We start from the raw sequence: 18,755 nt of genomic DNA, 5'->3' as shown, positions 1-18,755 counted from the left end.
AACAAAATGGAAATTAAGGAAATCATTAAAATGTGAGCGTGCTAAGTCACACCCTCCCCTCTGTGATTTCGGTATCCCGGTGACCAGGTCCCGGGGGTGAAGCCATACTCAGGAGAGCTCCCGTAACTCGACACCTGCCTCAGTTGTGTCGATGCAGGGTGATTGGAAAACAGGTGAGGTGGAGGAGGAGAGGGGGTTGGGTGTGTGTGATGGTGGTGGTGGTGGTGGAGGGGGTGGTAATGGGCGGAGGCAGGGGTTTCAGGTGCGTCACAATTCCTGGGTATCCACTATCACCTAGGCTATCGTTCCAGACTGTGGAGAGAAAAAGAGAGAGAGAGAGAGAGAGAGAGAGAGAGAGAGAGAGAGAGAGAGAGAGAGAGGGAAGTGTAATAGAGGAAATGATTTGCCAGTCTTTTAAGCTGCCAGGGATGCTCCTGCCGGGGAATTAGATCCGAAGACGCAGGCGAAAACATGGCCCACTGCTGAGAAGCTACAACACAAGCAGCCTTCTCTGTGTCAGACTGACACCTGCAGACATAAGGGAATCTTTTAATCCAACAGATAAATGGCCATGAAGACCAGCAAGAAGTCTTTCATAGGTGAGAGCTTCAAATTCATTTGGTGGAAAAGTATGATATTCAACTGGGATCGGTGATAATAAGTATCATATATTCACCTGGATATTTTGAGAGTATTTATGTCAGCTTTATTTATTTATTTATTTATTTATTTATTTATTTATTTATTTACTTATTTATTGGTCAGGCAGCAGGCTGGATTTTTGCTATCTCATTGTGCTTCTGCACTTCTCTCTTGGTAACACTTTCCTCTTCCTCTACCACTTTCTTAATCTTCTTAATCTCTCTCTCTTTCTGTGTTCTCTTTCTCTCTATCTTTCTTCATTTTCTTTCTGCTCAGATGTTTCCCCTTTCTTGACCTCTCCCTGACTCTCTCTCTGTCTCTGCCTTGTCATGGCTTGATTCATCCCAGTGATTCAAAACTTAGCCGGTATCATCTGCAGCAGCAGCAGATAAGATTAGGGAGGAAGACATCCAGTGTCCCACCTATCCATCACCATAGACATTATCTAGCAGAGACAGGGTTATCCAACACGCAATGCTTTGTATCTTTCTCTGCACCTCTGAATACTGATGAATTTGTTTTGACCATACTGGAACAGATGAATAACCTCTGAGCTGGCCATCACTTGTTGTGTACTCACACTGACTACTGGTGAAATTGAGGAGAACAAACGACAGGCCTGTTACAGAGAAACATTTTCTGCCTGACGAATTGATGGGCTTTTTGCTTGATTCTCCAGATGCACTGATGCACACTGAGCTCTCTTAGAGTCTGAGTCTTAGAGCCTGGTGCAGAAACAAGGAGTATGAACATCCATTCAAACAGGCACCCGCTACTAATAAAGGGTTTCATTTTCTGCTGAAATGCTCGGGGCATAGCTTTACTATTGTGTACTAAAATATCACAGATAATTATTAATTATTAATTGTAAGATTATGATAGACACTTACATTGCTTACAAAGTCCTCTCTCTGCATTGACATTTGTATTGTAACAAACTGAATGACCAAATCGCTGTGGCTGTGGTCACATTTTGTAGAGAAACTAGAACACATGTGGAATGGGTCCAAGGGGTGTAAACACTGTGGTGTTGTCAACTGCATTTAGCGTTCAACCGTGAGGTGGCTATGTTAAAAAAATGTTGTATCTTAAACATTCGGTAGGATGCAACAAAATTATTCTTTTTTGCTTATTTTTTTTGTGCTTACTATACAAGTTACATTTTCTCTTCATAAGTTGCTATTTCTGTAGTGCGGATTTTGACTGCATCATTGAATGTGGGGAAGCATGAGCTTGCAACAGCTTGGCTGTCTGATTGCCTGAGACTGCAAGTCCGCACATCCAGGCCTCCCACGAGTCTCCCAGGTGCAGCCATCAAAGGCCGGCAGAGAGGCAATAGAAACGACTGCAGGTGTAGGATTAGAAGGAGGGAGTGAAGGAGAGAGGAAGAGCAAAGATGAAGAGAGGAAGAGCAAATGGAATGAGAGAGAGGGAGAGAGAGAGGACCAGTCATACAGTAAAGACAAAGGATCACCAGAGCACACAGAGGTTTAGATTGCTTATTTTTACATAAAAATCACAGACCACAGATAACAGAAGCACACAGAAGTTTAGGTTGATTTTTTTCCGTAAAAAATAACCAACCTAAACATCTATGTGCTTCTGTGATCCTTTCTTTTTTATTGCTCAAAAAGTGTCATCGACCCATTCCCCATACATCATCACCTTCAGTAAGAGAACAATAAAAGTCAGATTGCAAAGGATAGAGAGAACAAGATAATGATCATTCAGAAGCATCAACGAAAAACAGAGAAAATGGTCACTGTATAATTGACACATACTACTATCCAAGTGCCTCTGTAGTCCTCGTAGTGAAAAGCACGGCTGTGAAAAATCAATGCGGTTTGTGTGAATGTGTGGGCGAGAGCTGAGGGAGCAGAGGAACGTCTGTGACTCAAGCCCAGTGGAGCCCCAATCCATCTCGCCAGATCTGCCTGCAGCAGCGAGGTGTGAGTTCCCCCACACTGGTGCCAAAGCCCCCCAGCAGGAAAGGAGACAAAGCTGAGGCAGAGAGGTGTGTGGGGAGAGCCAGTGACTCACTGCTACTGCCCACCCCTCTACTCACACACACACACGCACACACCCAAACCCAATCTGTCCACCAAAAGCAAACTGGAACCTGACCTGGCGACACATTGCCCATATACAAAACCCACACACAGTCACCCATGGTCGAACAGGCTTCTCTCTCTCTCTACTCTACTGTGATGGCTTGCTGTCTCCACAGCTACACTCCATATATTGTTACTATAGTAACAAGAAAAAGGCACACATATATCATATAAAATATAAGATATATTTAACAAATATTGTGGCTTTTTGTGACTCAGAGGGATTCTGTTACGAAACGGAAGAAGTGTGTAGTCCGCACCACCTGTTCCGTTGGCATCTAATGGGCAATCGTTTTTATGGCAAGTGCTCTCTCTACACTACACATGCTATAAATACCCATTAACACTGTTATGTGTCTCCACTGGCATCAGCAGCAGGCAGACAGAGAGCTGAGCGAGGATCTGTCATAATGTGTGGCACACGGGGGTGCTGTAACTGTTGGTAGTAGCACAGCCTTGCCTATTACGAGGCCTGTGTCTGTAGGAAGGGAAGCAAGGGCTTTGCATTTTGTACTTGTAGAAAATGAAAAAGTGCTGTTTCATTTAAGTTGGACGTGTCAACTCTGGGGCTGTTTCTGTGTGAGTATGTTTTCACTGATGTTGGTGGGTGGTTATTGTCATTGTCATGTGGGTGACATTGCCATTGCAAAAGCAGTGGGTGAGCTGAGGCCGTGTTGTCTTTGAATCATTTGTTATACGCTGAAGACAAGTGAAAACCACCCTCTAAGCACACACACACACACACACACACAAATACAAACACAAACACACACACACACCACTGTAGTGGAGTTTCCGTTCACCCCTAAATCACGAGTGGTATGCAAATTCAAAGTGAAACAAAAAAAGCTGCACTATGGAAAGTCCCGTGGTCTTTTTTGAAAAGCTTCCTTGTCTTAAGTGTCTGTGGGGCTGTGTTTTTAAATACTGTTTCTAAATACTGAGTATCTGCAATTCCTACTGATGAAATAGTTGAGAAAAGTATTTTTCTTTTCTTTTTTTTTGTACGGTGGCCTTCATTTTGTTGCTCTTAAAAAGTTTAATTTAAAAATACATTTAAAAATTGAAAAAAGGTTAAATTAATCTATATTAGTTGTACAGCAAACGTCAGTCCCTAGATTTAGACCACATCAGTGGGTCTAACCCAAACCCTAGAGCCAGATCCGATTCTGACCGTTTCCAGGATGGCGTTGGTTCCTGGGGTGAGGATAAGTATCAGTGACTGACTGCTTGGCTTGCCATTTGTCCTGACCTTGACTGACAGATCTTGGCAGAAGCAATTCATTCACACAAAGGCCTGGCAGGATCTCAGCTGTCTGTTACTCTTTTTCTTACTCTCAATTGTCACAGAGTTCCTCGTCATGATGAATAGCAGTTGCTATGCTAACAAAATCAATGCCCATAAATAAAAACAAATAATAGCCCAATAACAATTTTACAGTGCATCCATGACTTTAATGAAAAAGAGTGCAATCATTTTAATGTGCATCCATAACTGTACAGATATGACTAAGGAGTACATTTATACAGGCTATAAATTAGACAATGAAATGAGTACATTTTCAAAAGTCCATTGAGTTCTTATTCCAGGAATGCACTGCATCAGTAATGTGAATGACTGATGTCGTAACACACCATGCATCATTACTAGTACTAAGAGATGCAGAATAATTCTGCCCCTTTTTCTCAGTAACTGCATGGGGATATAGAGAGCCCTTTAAAGACTGTCATCCTATCCCCCTGGCTATGAGGAAGCCACTAAGCGTAGGGACTAAGGGTGAAGAGCCAATAGATAGGAGCGATGGCTGGCTTAGCTTAGTGTTATGACACACTTATATAACTTAAAGGGTTAGTGGACCACATCTGTGCTGTGCTGTGCTGTATGGCTGAATGTGAGCCAAGCGAGGCATGATGTGATGCCACAGCAGCACTGCGCCCATAATTGCAGTTTACATAACTGTATGGAGGCCGCCTACCACACAACCTTGACCTGCTCAGATTCAATCAATGATAAGTAGACCGGCTTCATAGAAATGGGTGGTGGGTGGGTGGGCGTCTCTGACCTCAATGTATGGGGAGGGCATGCAGTGTTTGTTGGAGAATGAGTCAGGCTTCAAGTAAATTAAACACATATTGCATGAAGTCGTGCTTTAGGAAAGGGCAGAAATACCTGTAAACAAGAACTGCAGGGTTCTGTAGTAACATTGAAGTTCAAATTTAATTCTGTCAGTCAAGAGAGCTTCTTGCTAATAACCTTAGGTGACTGCTGCTAAGCCTGGTGCTGCAGGCTACAATATACCTATGTTCAGTGCATTTGTGTTCTTATTTTAAACTATATAGCAAATATATAGCCTGGAAAATCCAGACCCTGGTAATCTAGAAAGATTAAGGGTCTGGCCACGAATAATGAAAATGGCCCAACTCGAGGGGTGGCACCAAGCATGCATTTGAAAATCTCACTGCACGCAATTGGATAGCACTACGACCAGTGTTCACTGACTGATTCGCTGCAGCTCTGTTGTCATCTGTTTAGCTCGCCTCATGGCCTGCCTATATCAGATACACCGATGTGATTGGTTCCTCGCGATGCAAGGGGTAAAAGTAATATGCATCATTACTCACAGGGATGGATTACTGCACGGGCCTACCGGGCCCAGGCCCAGGGGCCCAAGGGGTCAGGGGGCCCTGAAGCCCAAGCCTTTGCATGGAATCATTGCCTCAATATCAACAAATCAGGATGTAGGCTATGAATCTGATTGAATTTAGTATTGGCCATCTCCAAAATGCACCAGAATACAGGAAATCACATCAAACAAATTAAACATTTTCTGGGGGAGGACCCCCAACCCCCCCTCCCACATATATGACAATAAGTGGGGGGCAGTCCCGGCGTCATGGGGGGGCTTTGGGGGGCCAGGCCCGTCCTGGAAGTCATCTGTGCCCGCCCTGGACGAGGTTGGCTGCACCAACCAACCCCAATCCCATAGATTGATTTCGAACACTTATTAAATGTAGGCATATATTATACGTTTGTCAATCTAGCAAGTAGCAAATAAAACTTGTAAAATATGTATTATTCCGTAGCTAATCAATCAGGAACATTAGGTAAGCCCATCACCTACAGTAAATGGAGAGGAGGTTACGTGGCACAGTCTACTTCACTTCTGCACTAACCCCTGTCATCCGATGACAAATATGGCTTATCGGCTCGCAGGTAGGCTATATCTCATATCGTAGTTAGTAGAAGTAGGCCTAGTAGTTTCTGAGTTTGTTTGATAGCGTTAACCTTTACTGTTTTTTTCTTCTGACCTAGTCGGAGAACAGGGAGCTTGTTACCACTCCAGGGCCGAAGTTATCCGTAACTTCGGGGCTAACTCCCTAACACTCTATCTGAAAGTGGCATCTCAGTTATAACATGCATATCCCCTCTCGCTTTCTCTCTCTCCATCCCTGCGCACGGGGCTCTCTTAAATGAGCTGCACCATTTTACAACAATTGCATCTATATTTTCATATTAGAATGTTTTGTCAAGTGTAAGCTTAAACTACCGTGATCAATTTAAGTTCCCGTGCCCCCCCTGGAAAGGTGTAATGCCCGTCCGTGAATTTGTGTCTGCCGCCGGGTCTGGTGGGGGGCCCTTAATAGGCCTACATCTGGGCCCAGGGGCCCGGAAGTTCATAATCCGCCCCTGATTACTCATTGCCAGAGTGTCTCGCAGAGACAATTCAAATTGTGCTTTTGAGAGAACTCTGGATTTCCAAGGTAGCAAATATAGGCTTAATTGTATATGCCCTTTATCAGCATAATGGCCCTAGAATGATGGTAGGGTCTAGCATATATGGGTTGGCTATACAGCTCTGGAAAAATTAAGAGACCACTTCACATTTTTCTTATTTCATCCTAAGGTTGCTGAGTGGCATTTGAATGAGTTGACGGTCATATTCAAAGAGACCACTGCAAATTGGAATATGACCATCAACTCATTTGAATGTCACTCAGCAATCGGATGCTATCAGAAAAATGTGCAGTGGTCTCTTAATTGTTTCCAGAGCTGTAGGCTAGGCTACATCACTCTGTATGCAGATTGATGTGGTGTGCCAGGTCAGTTGTAGGCCTATCCAATGATTAACGGCGATCTCAGAATGGAGTTAATCTGTTCATAGCCTACAGAGGAGAGCAGATTATGACCAGCTGCCTCTTCCACGGTATCTTTCCATTGATAGAAAAGTGTTGGGGGTAGGGAGGGGGGGTTAAACAATCGCCTTCGTTGACTGGTTGGCTCAGCTGCAAAGCTGGTGTCATTCCCGCCTCCTACCGGCAGGACTAGGAGTTGCGGAATTCCCGTGACGTCACGCTAAGGCAGTTGCCCCGGTTACAGGAGTGATGTCAGTGCCTCGGCTCCGAAACCACGTGCTCCGTATAAAATAACTGGTGCGCTCGAGCAGTGCGGGACAGTGGCGCTGAACTGTACATCGGCACGCAGACCAAACCTGTCTGCAGCGAAACAACAAACACCTTGCATTTGGAGTATTCAGCAGTGCGCTACTCAAGAAATACATTCCAACTCGGATATATTCACTTCTTAACCATGGCTATGACAGAGGCTGGGTGCGATTTGACTTACTGCAAAATGCGTGGGATCATGTCAGTTCTGACTGGTAGGTTACCTAATTTACCTTAACATTAATGGAGAATGGCAAGAAAGGACTGTCATATTTTTGTGTGAAGAACTAACGTTCGGCTATGCTCATTCTGAACAGATCGCTCACTAAAACCTAAGCAGCTTCTTTACCGATGAATTTGTTTTCGTTAACTTAGTTTGGGGTTTAACTTAATCAAGCCCACGTTATGTCTGATGTTTCCATACGCTTACAGTTAAACTCACCACAGGACTTTTTTTTTCTTAGGCTGTTAATGATATAGTATGTTGTGGTCCAGTTGGTTGTATGCCTCTGAATAACCTTTTTTCCATTGTTTTCACAAATATTCAACGAATGCACCAATCCGGATTCATTGCATTATTTTTCCCAATGTAAGCCATATAGGCTACGCTTCAAATCCCCCTGAATTATTACAGTATTCAAGATTGGTAGCCTAGAGTTGGATGGTCGGTGACGTACTGGGTTTCCTACTGACGTATGCCTTCTTTTCCAATTGCAGCTTTTATCAAGGAGAGAAAAATGGGTCTGAACGACTTCATTCAGAAGCTTGTGTCCAATCCGCATATTTGTCAGCAGTAAGTATTCGTGTTTTCTTATTGTCAAAATCTCAGTTTGGCCACTTACGTGAACCGCGTCTGAAAATCATCGCGATCATTAACGCTCACTTTCCAAGTCTACTGTCAATATATATCTGTCAAAACATGCGTTAAAGAACAATTGGCCTCATACATTGGATTTTTTTCAATATCTTTCCAACTGAACTAAGGTCAGTGGAGCGCAGTGTACAGTTAGCTAATCCAATCGGAACCACGCAACCTGTCTCTTAATTTGGCCATGTCCATTCCATTAATAGCGTAATCTGGGTACAGTGTAGCAGAGCCAACAATTCTGTTCATGTCAGTCAGGTCTTGACCGTCGCTCCCGCTGGCTGCATAAGCACCTTTAGCAAATCTGCTATGTACCCTAGACAGGGATAACGTGGTAATGCAATTAAAGCGCACACCACACATTGCAACGTTTGGTTGTTCTGGCGGACTGCGCTCCTAAACATTCAGGTCGCTGTAGGATGCGCCGGGCTACCATGGGAAATTTCCACCACCTCATCTGCTGCGTCCAAATGCCACAGATTTGTAAATGGCTACTCACACAGATGGTCTCGGCGTTATACTGTTCCAGACTTGTGTGTCTGAATCACTGGTCTTACTGACAGTGACAAGCAGATGTGGGTACAAGACTACCAGATATTTCGATTTGTATCCAACATCTCCCTCATTATGCCGAATTTGTATAGCATTCTGAAAAAAAGAGAAAAAAAACATCTATATATATAATAAGTGTAGCTCAAGATAAACGTCTTCATGTTATGACAGGTAGAAAGAACTGTCAAACATTACATGCAAAACAGAAACTCGTGGTACACAGTGTCAAGAAACAAACTAAAGCTATACTGCCATCTTATGGTAGAGAGTGTGACTGCACTGCTACAATGGCTGGAATTATGTGTTGTGAGTATTGCTCAGTCACGTGTACAGCTGTATGGTTGAGAATAGAGCCAGGTTTTTGAAAACAAACAATTGCAAATAAACAGTCATAGATATCAAACACACTGAATTATAATACTCTCCTTTCATGTGTGTATATCTCTCTCTCTCTCCCAACTACAGTGCTGCAGTTGAATCATTCCTAAAAATCGATGAGAACCAGAATGAGGCAATGGGAGGTGGGCTCAAGTCAAACTCGGTGAGTTTACGACCAGACAAGAATTCAATTAGTAGAACTGTCATATCTTAGTCATAGAATTAACAGCATAGATGTGCCAACTAAACACTGTCCTCTGTATATTTCCATTCCAGCTATGTCTGACTGGACCAAGAAGCTCTCTGGCAGAAGAGACTCAGTAAGTAGATTTTCCACTATTGACCCAATTCTCTCTCCCTCCATATGCAGTTTATATCCCTTTCTCAGAACACCCACTCATAACCCACTCTCTGCTTCCCCCTCCTTCCCCAGGATTAAGCCGTGTGACTTTGACTACCTGAAAATCATTGGCAAAGGAAGCTTTGGAAAGGTAAGCTCAAGACAATGAACAATGTGGCATTTACTGCCATCACTAAACAATCTGCTACACAGACCTGCCTCTGGTTGGAAGATGTTGACCTCTCTGTGTTCCTGTCTTAGGTCCTTTTGGCGAGGCACAAGGAGACTGCTCAGTACTATGCCGTAAAAGTCCTGCAGAAGAAGATCATCCTGAAGAAGAAAGAGGTAATACCCAGTTCCTGTCTTCAGACAGCAGGTGGTCCTAAGACTGAAAATGCTCTCACCAGAGTCAAACCTGGCTCAGAGTTCACCTTTAACTCTTTACACCTTTAACTGATGTTGATGCTGATTTAAGCATCTCAATTGTATCAGTACAACCAGTTGCTATCAGTGCTGATGCGGAGTGGTTTGATACCTCAGTGGTTTGATATCAAGCTGACCTGATCTCCTCCTCTCGTCCCCAGCAAAAGCATATCATGGCAGAGAGGAGTGTGCTAATGAAGAACATCAAGCATCCATTCCTAGTGGGCCTGCACTTCTCTTTCCAGACCACAGACAAGCTCTACTTTGTGCTGGACTATGTCAATGGCGGGGAGGTGAGTGTCGTGTGTACCAGTCTTAAGGCCGTGGGAAGGAGAGTGAGAGAGAGAGCCTGAGAGAACATGTTGTTGTGTCAAAGTGGGGTTGGTGTTAAAGTTTTTTTTTGGCTTTCTTTCTCTGTTTTCTAGCTGTTCTACCACCTCCAACGCGAAAGAGTGTTCCTGGAGCCGCGTGCCCGGTTCTATGCTGCTGAGATTGCCAGTGCCCTTGGCTACCTCCACTCCCTGCACATCGTTTACAGGTTGGTGCGATAGCACCCCCAAGTGGCCAGATACCAGACATATTTCTCAGGGATTAAAAGGGATGACTTGATAGCCCTCTAGCCGAGGGGCTCTAGCCTGCTGGGAAAATCATTGAATGATGACTGTCTGTGTGTGTGTGTGTCTTATCACAGAGATCTTAAGCCAGAGAACATCCTTCTAGACTCCCAGGGTCATATTGTCTTGACTGACTTTGGCCTCTGCAAGGAAGGGCTGGAAGCAGATGCAACAACAACCACATTCTGTGGAACTCCTGAGGTAAAATTCCACTTGAATCCCCGATCTCATAGCAGTCCATCCAGATGGAATTAGAATGAAGGTTAGTTGTAGTCTTTCTGTGCTAACTTTCACTTTGTTTTGAACACAGTACCTTGCACCAGAGGTTCTTCAGAAGCAAGCATACGACCGCACTGTGGACTGGTGGTGTCTGGGATCTGTCCTCTATGAGATGCTGTATGGACTGGTGAGTGAAGATGGCTTGTCATCTTAAGATTATCAATAATTTATGGAAAATACATCCAAACATACTGTTGTTTATAATATTGATGGTGATAATGTCACTATGACTAAGTATTAGATTGTTGACAGAGATGATTTATTTGTCACTCTGTCTCTTTCAGCCTCCCTTTTACAGCCGCAACACTGCTGAGATGTACAACAACATCCTGCACAAGCCCCTGGTGCTCAAGCCCAACGTGTCCAATGCCGGCCGTGAACTACTGGAGGGCCTGTTGCATAAGGACCGCACCATGAGGCTGGGAGTCAAGGATGACTTTGTAAGTGCACTTACTCTGTCACACACAGTCTGCCCACAAACGCACACACACTCGCACACACATGCACACACACACATACAGTCAAGGGATGTAAATTCAAGGTGGTATTTTTCTTATGTCCATAGCTGGAACTCAAAACTCATGCCTTCTTCTCACCAATAAACTGGGACGACCTCATGGCCAGGAAGATCATCCCTCCATTCGTTCCCTCAGTGGTCAGTCAAATTAATCATTCATTAATGCACTTATACTGTTTATAGCATTGTGAAAATGTATCAACCAATCCATTATGTTAGAAGCATTTGTTGACCAATTAATATATAAAATATGAAAAGGAAAGAAGGAAACAGAGAATAAGAGAATTCAGTTTGTCAAAACTATAAAACAGTTACTAGTTAGTCACTAATAGTTAAAATACTATATAAAAAAACTATAAAACTATAAAATGTATACTGTATTCTGTAAATGGCATAGGTGTCTTCACGTCTGTCCAGTGACTAAATGTTAATGTTTTTTTTTTTGCTTCCACAGTCTGGGCCTACAGACCTGAGGCACTTTGACCCAGAGTTCACCCATCTGCCTGTGTCCTCGTCCCTGTGCAACGGTGACCAGCAGCATGTGACCGGCAGCATGCGTGAGGCCGCCGGTGCCTTCCCCGGCTTCTCCTACGGGCCTACCCACGACCACCTAATGTAGGTTGCAGCGAAGAACCCGGATCCCTCGGTGTCAGGCCTGAGTCTGTGCTGCCTCCCGTTCCTGTTCCTCCATTCTCGACTGGCAGGAGAAGCTGCAGGGGTCAGCAAATAAAAGTAATGGAGGCCATACGCATGACGATGGGTCAGATGTGTAACCATCACCTCTTCCCATAGCCTGTCAACGATGCCCGACTTCCTAAAAGGCAGTACTAAGTGGGACCATCCCATCCTGGACTGGACACAAGAAATCTTTGCACGAGATAGGAGACGAGCGTGAGGACTGCGTCATTTAAAAAGAAAAGAAATATGATCTTTCGGCGTTGTCAACACATCCAATCGAATCCTTAGGACTAACAGGAAGTGTGCCAAGTTTGATATCATGGACACGTGGGCCGGCACCTCTGTTGTAACCATGGAAACACAGCTGCTCTCAGAGTGTGGGTTAGTGTGACGTTGAAGTGCCTGAATGTTTTTAGGCTGAAAAGCTTTGGAGGAAAACAACTGTGTTTAACACTGACTGCCCAAGTTTTTTATCCGATGGTTGACACTGGTGTCAGCTGTGTGCTATTTGTTGTTTAGTTTTGGCATATGATCAAGATTTTTACATGTTCATCATATATATATTTTTTCACGATGGCACATCCTTTATGTTGTTACGGTATGCTTTTTTTTGGTTATGTTGATGCTTTATTGCACTCCAGGAAACAAGGGTCAAGAAAAGTACTGTATGTGTTTGTGGATGTATGGCGAGCAAAGGGTCGTATATGAATCAGACTGCACCATCTCAAATAGTTCATATCATTATACCATAATGAGTGAAACATTTTAACCTATTATCATCTGGTCTGAAATATTTAAATGAACTTATTTAATGTTCTGCATGAACCAGATAGTACATCATAATCCTGCTCTTCCTAAACTGTTTCAGTTTTAATTCATTCAAAGAGTAGGCACTAATGATACCCATGTAGTGGTTTTTGCACCATGTTTTCCTTAAAAAAACACTCCACCAAGTCTGTTTGTTTTTTTCTAAGTCTTATAAGTCCACACATACATGTAGAATTTTCTCTTTTTAGGACTGAGTTACATAACAATTGAATACATTGCAATTGTAGTTGTATTAATATATCATATTAACATGATTATTTTGAAATATAAAATCCATGGAAAACCATGTCTTGTTTTGCCCTACTTATGCATTTGTACCCGACTACCGACCAGGTATTACCTTGGCATGTGACTTGCTTGTGAAATAGGAACAAAAACAATATTTTATCATCAACTAGAAATGGGGATGTAGATTATATTTTCTACCAGCAATAGTAGTTCTCGAGTAACCAAATATTCTGTATTTTTATCAAACTTCTCAGAGTAGCTTACTGCAATGAAAACCATTGATTGTACTGAAACCAGATACATCATTGTAGAAAACCTTTAAGTGGTCGTTTTTAAGAGAACTGTTAGATGTCTGTGTTTGCTGCTGTATGTGTCTGTGCACATAGGCCCTATAGGCCTGGTTCTGACATGTGTGGACTGTAGGTATACCCCTCTAGTTCACCTGCATGATGTTGGCAAGAAACCCTAATGCTATGCAGCAAAAACCACTAGAACATATATGAAGCATAAGATCAACAGACTTATCAAGCATTGGAGTGACATTTCACATTAAGAGAGAGAGTAATCAGGACTTTCTAACTTTAACATTGATTGCCCTAAAATGATTCTGAATTATTGATGTATATCTTAGACTTAGACACCTGTTGCATTTTGACCAACATTCTCTTGGTTCTGTTCATTGGAAATTACATATAAAATGACAATACTGTTCTAGTTTATTTTTTTCCATATTTGGAAGTTATCCTGACTTTGTTTTACATATTTTTGTGTATATTTATTATGTCATGAATTGTACATTGAAAGATTATTGTATAAAATTCGTTGTTGAAATGAAAGTGATACATTTGAAATGAGACCTATTAAAGTCAAATAAATTTTTAGGAATTACATAAATATTTGAATATGTTTGTGAAGTCATTAAGTTGCATGCAGTAGATATTAACCTGGTAATTTTGTAGACACTCAAAGAAATACACACAACCTTAGATACAGTATAAATCACAGATCTGAATGTTTCTAGCCAACATTTCTATCAAGATGATAGAAATGTTCACATTGATATTTTCATTAATGTTTATGTTTATGGTATTTGGTAGATACTTTTGCCCAAAGCGACTTACATGAACAGTAATATTACAGAATAGTTGTAAGTAGTTGAAAACCCTACATTAGCCATAATAATAATAGTAATATTAGCAACAATATCAGTAATAATAATAATAATATCAAATATCAACAATGAAAATAATGAGTTTGTATATTAACAAAAAACATAAACATTAATTAAGTGCATGGTGAACATTTGAGCATTTGAACATTTCTTGAACGTCCCAAAACTATCACAAGAATGTAGAACATTTGGCAACTCATTCCTCCAACGAGGAACCAGTCGACACAGCAGACTATTAGAGGACCACAGTGGGCGAGAGGGGATGTAGAGCTGGATCATGCAAGGTGCAGATCCAGATCCAATAGGCCACAGTGAGAGATTCACATTTAAGTCTGGAGTAAAGATGAGCCAAGCTGGATGTTAATCTGCCCTAATGTGACAACAGAGAAATATTATAATGTATTATTTTGGAAATGATTTAAAGGAAAGACTGTAGGCCTATTATTGTAATGTAACAAATGTCCCATATTAAATTACTGAAAGAAGAGTTTGAATGCATGTGTGTTGTTTTGTTTCAGGGTCCACAACTGAGAATGAGCTGAGAGGAGTAGCCTGTGTAATTTGCTGTTAGCCTCATGGCCTGTTGAATTTCCCTTGCCAGTCCAGAAGTACTGCTTGTCTATTATTCTGCTGTATAAGGATTCCTTGCATTGAAAATATATAACTGATGCTCATGTTTATGCATTATGGTTTGTATAATATTGTTTTATTTCCATTAGGCTGTTGATTAATTTGACATTATTGTTTATTAGTGATATTCTCCTTAATGTAATCTTACCATGTTATTGTTTTTATATTATTGATTGAATGGACATTGTTTATTGCTTTTTTCCCTCATTTTCATTGCTTATTTTATTAGGCTATTGATTGAATTGACATTGTTGTTTATTATTCTCCTTATTATAGTTTGACCAACATTCTAATCTGTTCCCTGTTAAATTTTAAATATTATATTGTTTTTGTATGTCGCTTTGGGCAAAGGCGTCTGCCAAATCCCATGTTTAGTTGGATTGATGGGATTTCTCGTTCAGATCGTTGTGTTCCAGGAGAGAGTATGCGCATGCGTAGTATTAACAGACCAAACTTCCTGCCAGATAGTGCTCCTAACAACACAGGAGCTGTGCGAATTAATAAGGAGCGTTGACATAGAAATCATATAATTTACCAACATGGTAAGATTGTCTTTTATTTTTAAAGTTGCATTTTATATACAATAAATATTAAAATGCTGGAGCAATTGTGGCACCAACTCAGTTAGCTAACGTAGCCTGACTTTCTAACTTAGCCAATGTGTGTGTTGGTTATAACTTAGCTAACGCTAACTAGCCATGGATAACGTTAGTTCTTTAGCAGCTACTTCATCAGCCTCTATTCAACTGTTGTTCATTGTATACGAAGTTAATGCAACGTTCTGTAATTATGTACTTCGGGAATAGCTTTGTAATATTAAGTAAAAGCCCTGTTTGCATCAGTTTAGCTGTAAATGGGAAACTGACGGTATGCTTCCATTCAACATTGTTTGTAGCAAAGTATGGCTAGCTAGCTAACGTTAGTATCCAAACGTTAGCTATCGACACATTTCTGGCAAGTCAGCTAGCCGGGAAACCCGGCCTCAGCATTCTTTCACATGAATTCATGACCAGCATCACTGTTTAGTTATATGCTTACTAGTTGGACATGAGTGTAAGGCATGTGGCCCTTGTTGATGCTTTTTAACGTTAGAAGTCATCATGCGGGCCCGCTGTGTTTTACTTTCTGGCTGGCTAATCGACTAGCAAGTGTCCATTCCCAAGCGGGCTTCACCTTCAGTCCCCGTCCTTGACTCCACTCGCTTGTGTGGCCAACACTGGAGCGTACTTTCAGCTGACAATGTGGCTACTCACTACTTTTGCTATTGTAATGGGATATCGGCTTCCTCCTCTTATTTAACGTTTAAATATTGTCATTTGACATATCTAATCGTATTCTTTTAAACAGTTAGGCATCTTGTGAAGATGACCAGACGCTCAGAGACGTCAACTTACCCCCTACCTCTCACACATCGTTATGGTCATTCCGTCTCAAATCTAATGTTGTTGCCGTCACAGACTTACTTCAAACCATGAATGTGTCTCAAAACTAGCAGCTGTAAAATATTACTGTTAAAATCCTGTCTTCATATTTTTTCAGCCCTTGATATTTATTTAGTTATACAATCAGAAAATCACACCATCTAGGAAGCAATGTTCAGGGAATAAAGCATTTTTCATAGCCAGCCCAAACTTTGTAGGGCTGAAGACACGTGTTCTCAGAATGAATAACCCATTGCAAAGTTGTATAGCACACTCATTGATGTTCTTTAACCTCCTAGATTTGGAAAAAAAAAGGTGCAAAAAGAGTGACTTTGAGGGTTTTATAAAACCAATTGTACCCATTTGGTGTTAATCATTATATTTTCTTTAAACACTATGTTATCAGTATTGTGCCAATACTAGAGTTCTCCACTTACAATGAACATGAAAAATATTAAGGAAAAAACAAGGGAAGGTGACAAGTCATTGTCAAAGTAGTAAAATGGTATGTGCACAGCAAATTGGACAGTATAAATGATACTCTATAGGAGTACATTTTACCCTTTTTGGGGGTTCAATAGGTCCAAGTGTCCAGTGTTCTCCCAACACAGGACACCAGAGTTAAAATATTAACACTACTTTGACACTACTTTGAGTAACTTCAACACCTGTAATAGTAACTTCTGCAACACTGAAATAATAAAATTAAAACTCTGATTCAGTGTCTTTTCAGCACCTAATAAGGTAAGATGTACCACCAAAGATAATATTTATCACCAAAATATAAAGAAATACAGATTTTGAGAGTACAACTTACTCTTATGCAGAAATTATGCAACCCTGTTAGGTTTGTACGCTCGCCAAAATAACATTTAACACCTATGACTACAAAACAATATTAACTCATGAAAAATTATTTTACACCAATAGATTTAGACAATTCAACTCACGGTTCAACATATTTTATTTTAAACCTGTCAAGACGGTGTCTAAAAGCATTACAATGTTTGGATACAATCCACAATCCAGTTTCAAACAATACAGCTGACATTTATAAAAAGCAATATACTAAAGGCATTACATTTGTTCCTCATTATTTAAAATAATTTCCATTCATGATTTGTAACAATCATGTCTAAACATCAGGAAGTTCTGGCAAAATATAAAAACATGTATACATACTGGACTGGCGTAATTATCTGATTGTCTACTTCCGACAATTTCGAATGCCTCTGGGGTGTCTCAGCCCCTTCTGGGGCCAAAAGACAACATGTGAATACATCATGCAAATCATGTGATGTGTTGTGAATACACTGTACCAATCATGTGTTGTGATCTCGCCCGCTTGAGCGAGGTTGGTGTTGTGAAGCCTTGCGCACGCGCAGTTCTGCCTGAAATAGATGCCCGATAAGTGCCCAAAATGGCTGGCTTCAGAAAAATTTTCCACTTCCATAAGTTGAGAAGAAATATCTTCTCCAAACCGTAGCTGGAAGTCCTGCAGCACCTACAATCATCACCATGACACAGACAAAACAAGAGTTAAGTCAAAACCAGGTCATTTGAAATAATAATACAGTGATGAAATGTTTTATATATATATCATTTAATAGTTTAAAATGTTCTAATATACATGTCTACATTTATTGGCTGCTGTCAAAAATGCATCATTTCACGTCTTCGAATTCCTGATTCTTTGACTGGAAAAAAGAAAAATGTATCAAATTTTAATTGTAGATATTCATATAGTTTAGGACCTTACCTTGCTCCAGAAATCCTAATTAGAAGAGTCCATCCAGCTTCATCCAGTCCACCACTTCTTTTCCTTGATATACTTAAAAACGATGAAACCTTTGTGCAAACGGCAAATTAGACCAAAGATTGTTAAGGCGGTTACGAGTCTATACAGTTTCCTGAGTAATACACATCATTAGACATCCTATCTGCCAAATTGGCTGTAGTCAGTCTTCTCATAGTCTTTACTGTAATTTTTTTATTTAAAATGAATAAGATGAAAGGAATAAAAGAAACCTCTTTTTAAAAGTTGCATATGCATCTGATGACAGAACTTTATAGAACTATATTCTTAGACTAGCCTACACTTAGAACTTACAAAAATATCCATATGCAGTTGTAAGCTACTCACGCTTAATTGATGAAACCCAGGAAAGCTTTCTGAAGTTGTCTCGATCTGATCTAAAAGGTAAATGAGTTCCATCTGGTTTCTGGGTCACTTCTCTCTCACGTTGTATCCTGAGTGGCGGAACAGCTTTTGTTTTTTCTTGCCGTCATCCCTTTTTCTTCTCATAAAACTCTGACCAAGACAGCTCCCAAGTTGCCCTTTGTCAATTTATAATCACATCTCAGTGTATGGTTGATATCATAGGTCGTCAATTAAGGAATTTCAGACAAAAAGTCAGTGAAGATTTTATAAATTGTGTTGGAATATTATTTTAATTTTGCCTGCTTTCTAGAGCCTACTATGTGAGTTGGAAAATAATCATTGATGTATGCTTGTATCTGACTTAGTTTACAAATTGATAACAAATGAGTGATAAGTGACACGAGTGACATGAGTTTGCTCTTGTACCAGATCAGTGCAAAACTCTTTTCCAAATATTTAGGTCTAGCCTTAGAT

General features: G+C 40.9%; 2 protein-coding genes and 1 long non-coding RNA gene across 6 annotated transcripts in view; 2 read left to right on the top strand and 1 right to left on the bottom strand.

Moving 5' to 3' along the window:
* The first annotated feature begins 351 nt into the window (after positions 1–351).
* si:ch211-195b13.1 (STKc_SGK domain-containing protein) lies at positions 352–13,794 on the top strand. 2 transcript variants are annotated; one of them, XM_042076122.1, is made up of 13 exons: positions 352–599; positions 7,914–7,989; positions 9,079–9,154; positions 9,268–9,311; positions 9,425–9,482; positions 9,593–9,676; positions 9,916–10,047; positions 10,180–10,292; positions 10,446–10,569; positions 10,679–10,774; positions 10,932–11,087; positions 11,213–11,302; positions 11,619–13,794. In XM_042076122.1, the coding sequence occupies exons 1-13, from the start codon at positions 566–568 to the stop codon at positions 11,781–11,783; spliced, it is 1,248 nt and encodes a 415-aa protein (XP_041932056.1). In that variant the 5' UTR covers positions 352–565; the 3' UTR covers positions 11,784–13,794. The 2 variants fall into 2 exon arrangements, with proteins under 2 accessions (XP_041932056.1, XP_041932055.1); XM_042076121.1 differs by lacking the exon at positions 352–599 and adding an exon at positions 7,189–7,411.
* Positions 9,223–18,755, bottom strand: part of LOC121695364 — a 12,498-nt gene continuing 2,965 nt past the window's right edge. The window contains exon 3 of the long non-coding RNA XR_006026069.1: positions 9,223–9,234. This is a non-coding gene — a long non-coding RNA (uncharacterized LOC121695364). The remainder of the gene's footprint in view (positions 9,235–18,755) is intronic.
* The window catches only part of eya3 (EYA transcriptional coactivator and phosphatase 3), a 20,295-nt gene continuing 16,649 nt past the window's right edge, over positions 15,110–18,755 (top strand). For all 3 annotated transcript variants that reach the window (XM_042076120.1, XM_042076119.1, XM_042076118.1), the window contains exon 1: positions 15,110–15,241. The gene's annotated coding sequence lies outside the window, so the exon portion shown is untranslated. The remainder of the gene's footprint in view (positions 15,242–18,755) is intronic.

Source organism: Alosa sapidissima, chromosome 21, assembly GCF_018492685.1.
Source record: "Alosa sapidissima isolate fAloSap1 chromosome 21, fAloSap1.pri, whole genome shotgun sequence".
NCBI lineage: Eukaryota > Metazoa > Chordata > Actinopteri > Clupeiformes > Clupeidae > Alosa > Alosa sapidissima.
The sequence above is the reverse complement of the archived record's forward strand: the minus strand, read 5'-3'. Positions and strand labels throughout refer to the sequence as shown.

Coding starts and splice junctions, on each gene's coding strand:
- si:ch211-195b13.1 (XM_042076121.1), top strand. CDS start 7,342: ATGGCTATGACAGAGGCTGGGTGCGATTTGACTTACTGCAAAATGCGT. Junction 7,412..7,913: donor GATCATGTCAGTTCTGACTG/GTAGGTTACCTA, acceptor TTCCAATTGCAG/CTTTTATCAAGGAGAGAAAA. Junction 9,677..9,915: donor TCATCCTGAAGAAGAAAGAG/GTAATACCCAGT, acceptor TCTCGTCCCCAG/CAAAAGCATATCATGGCAGA.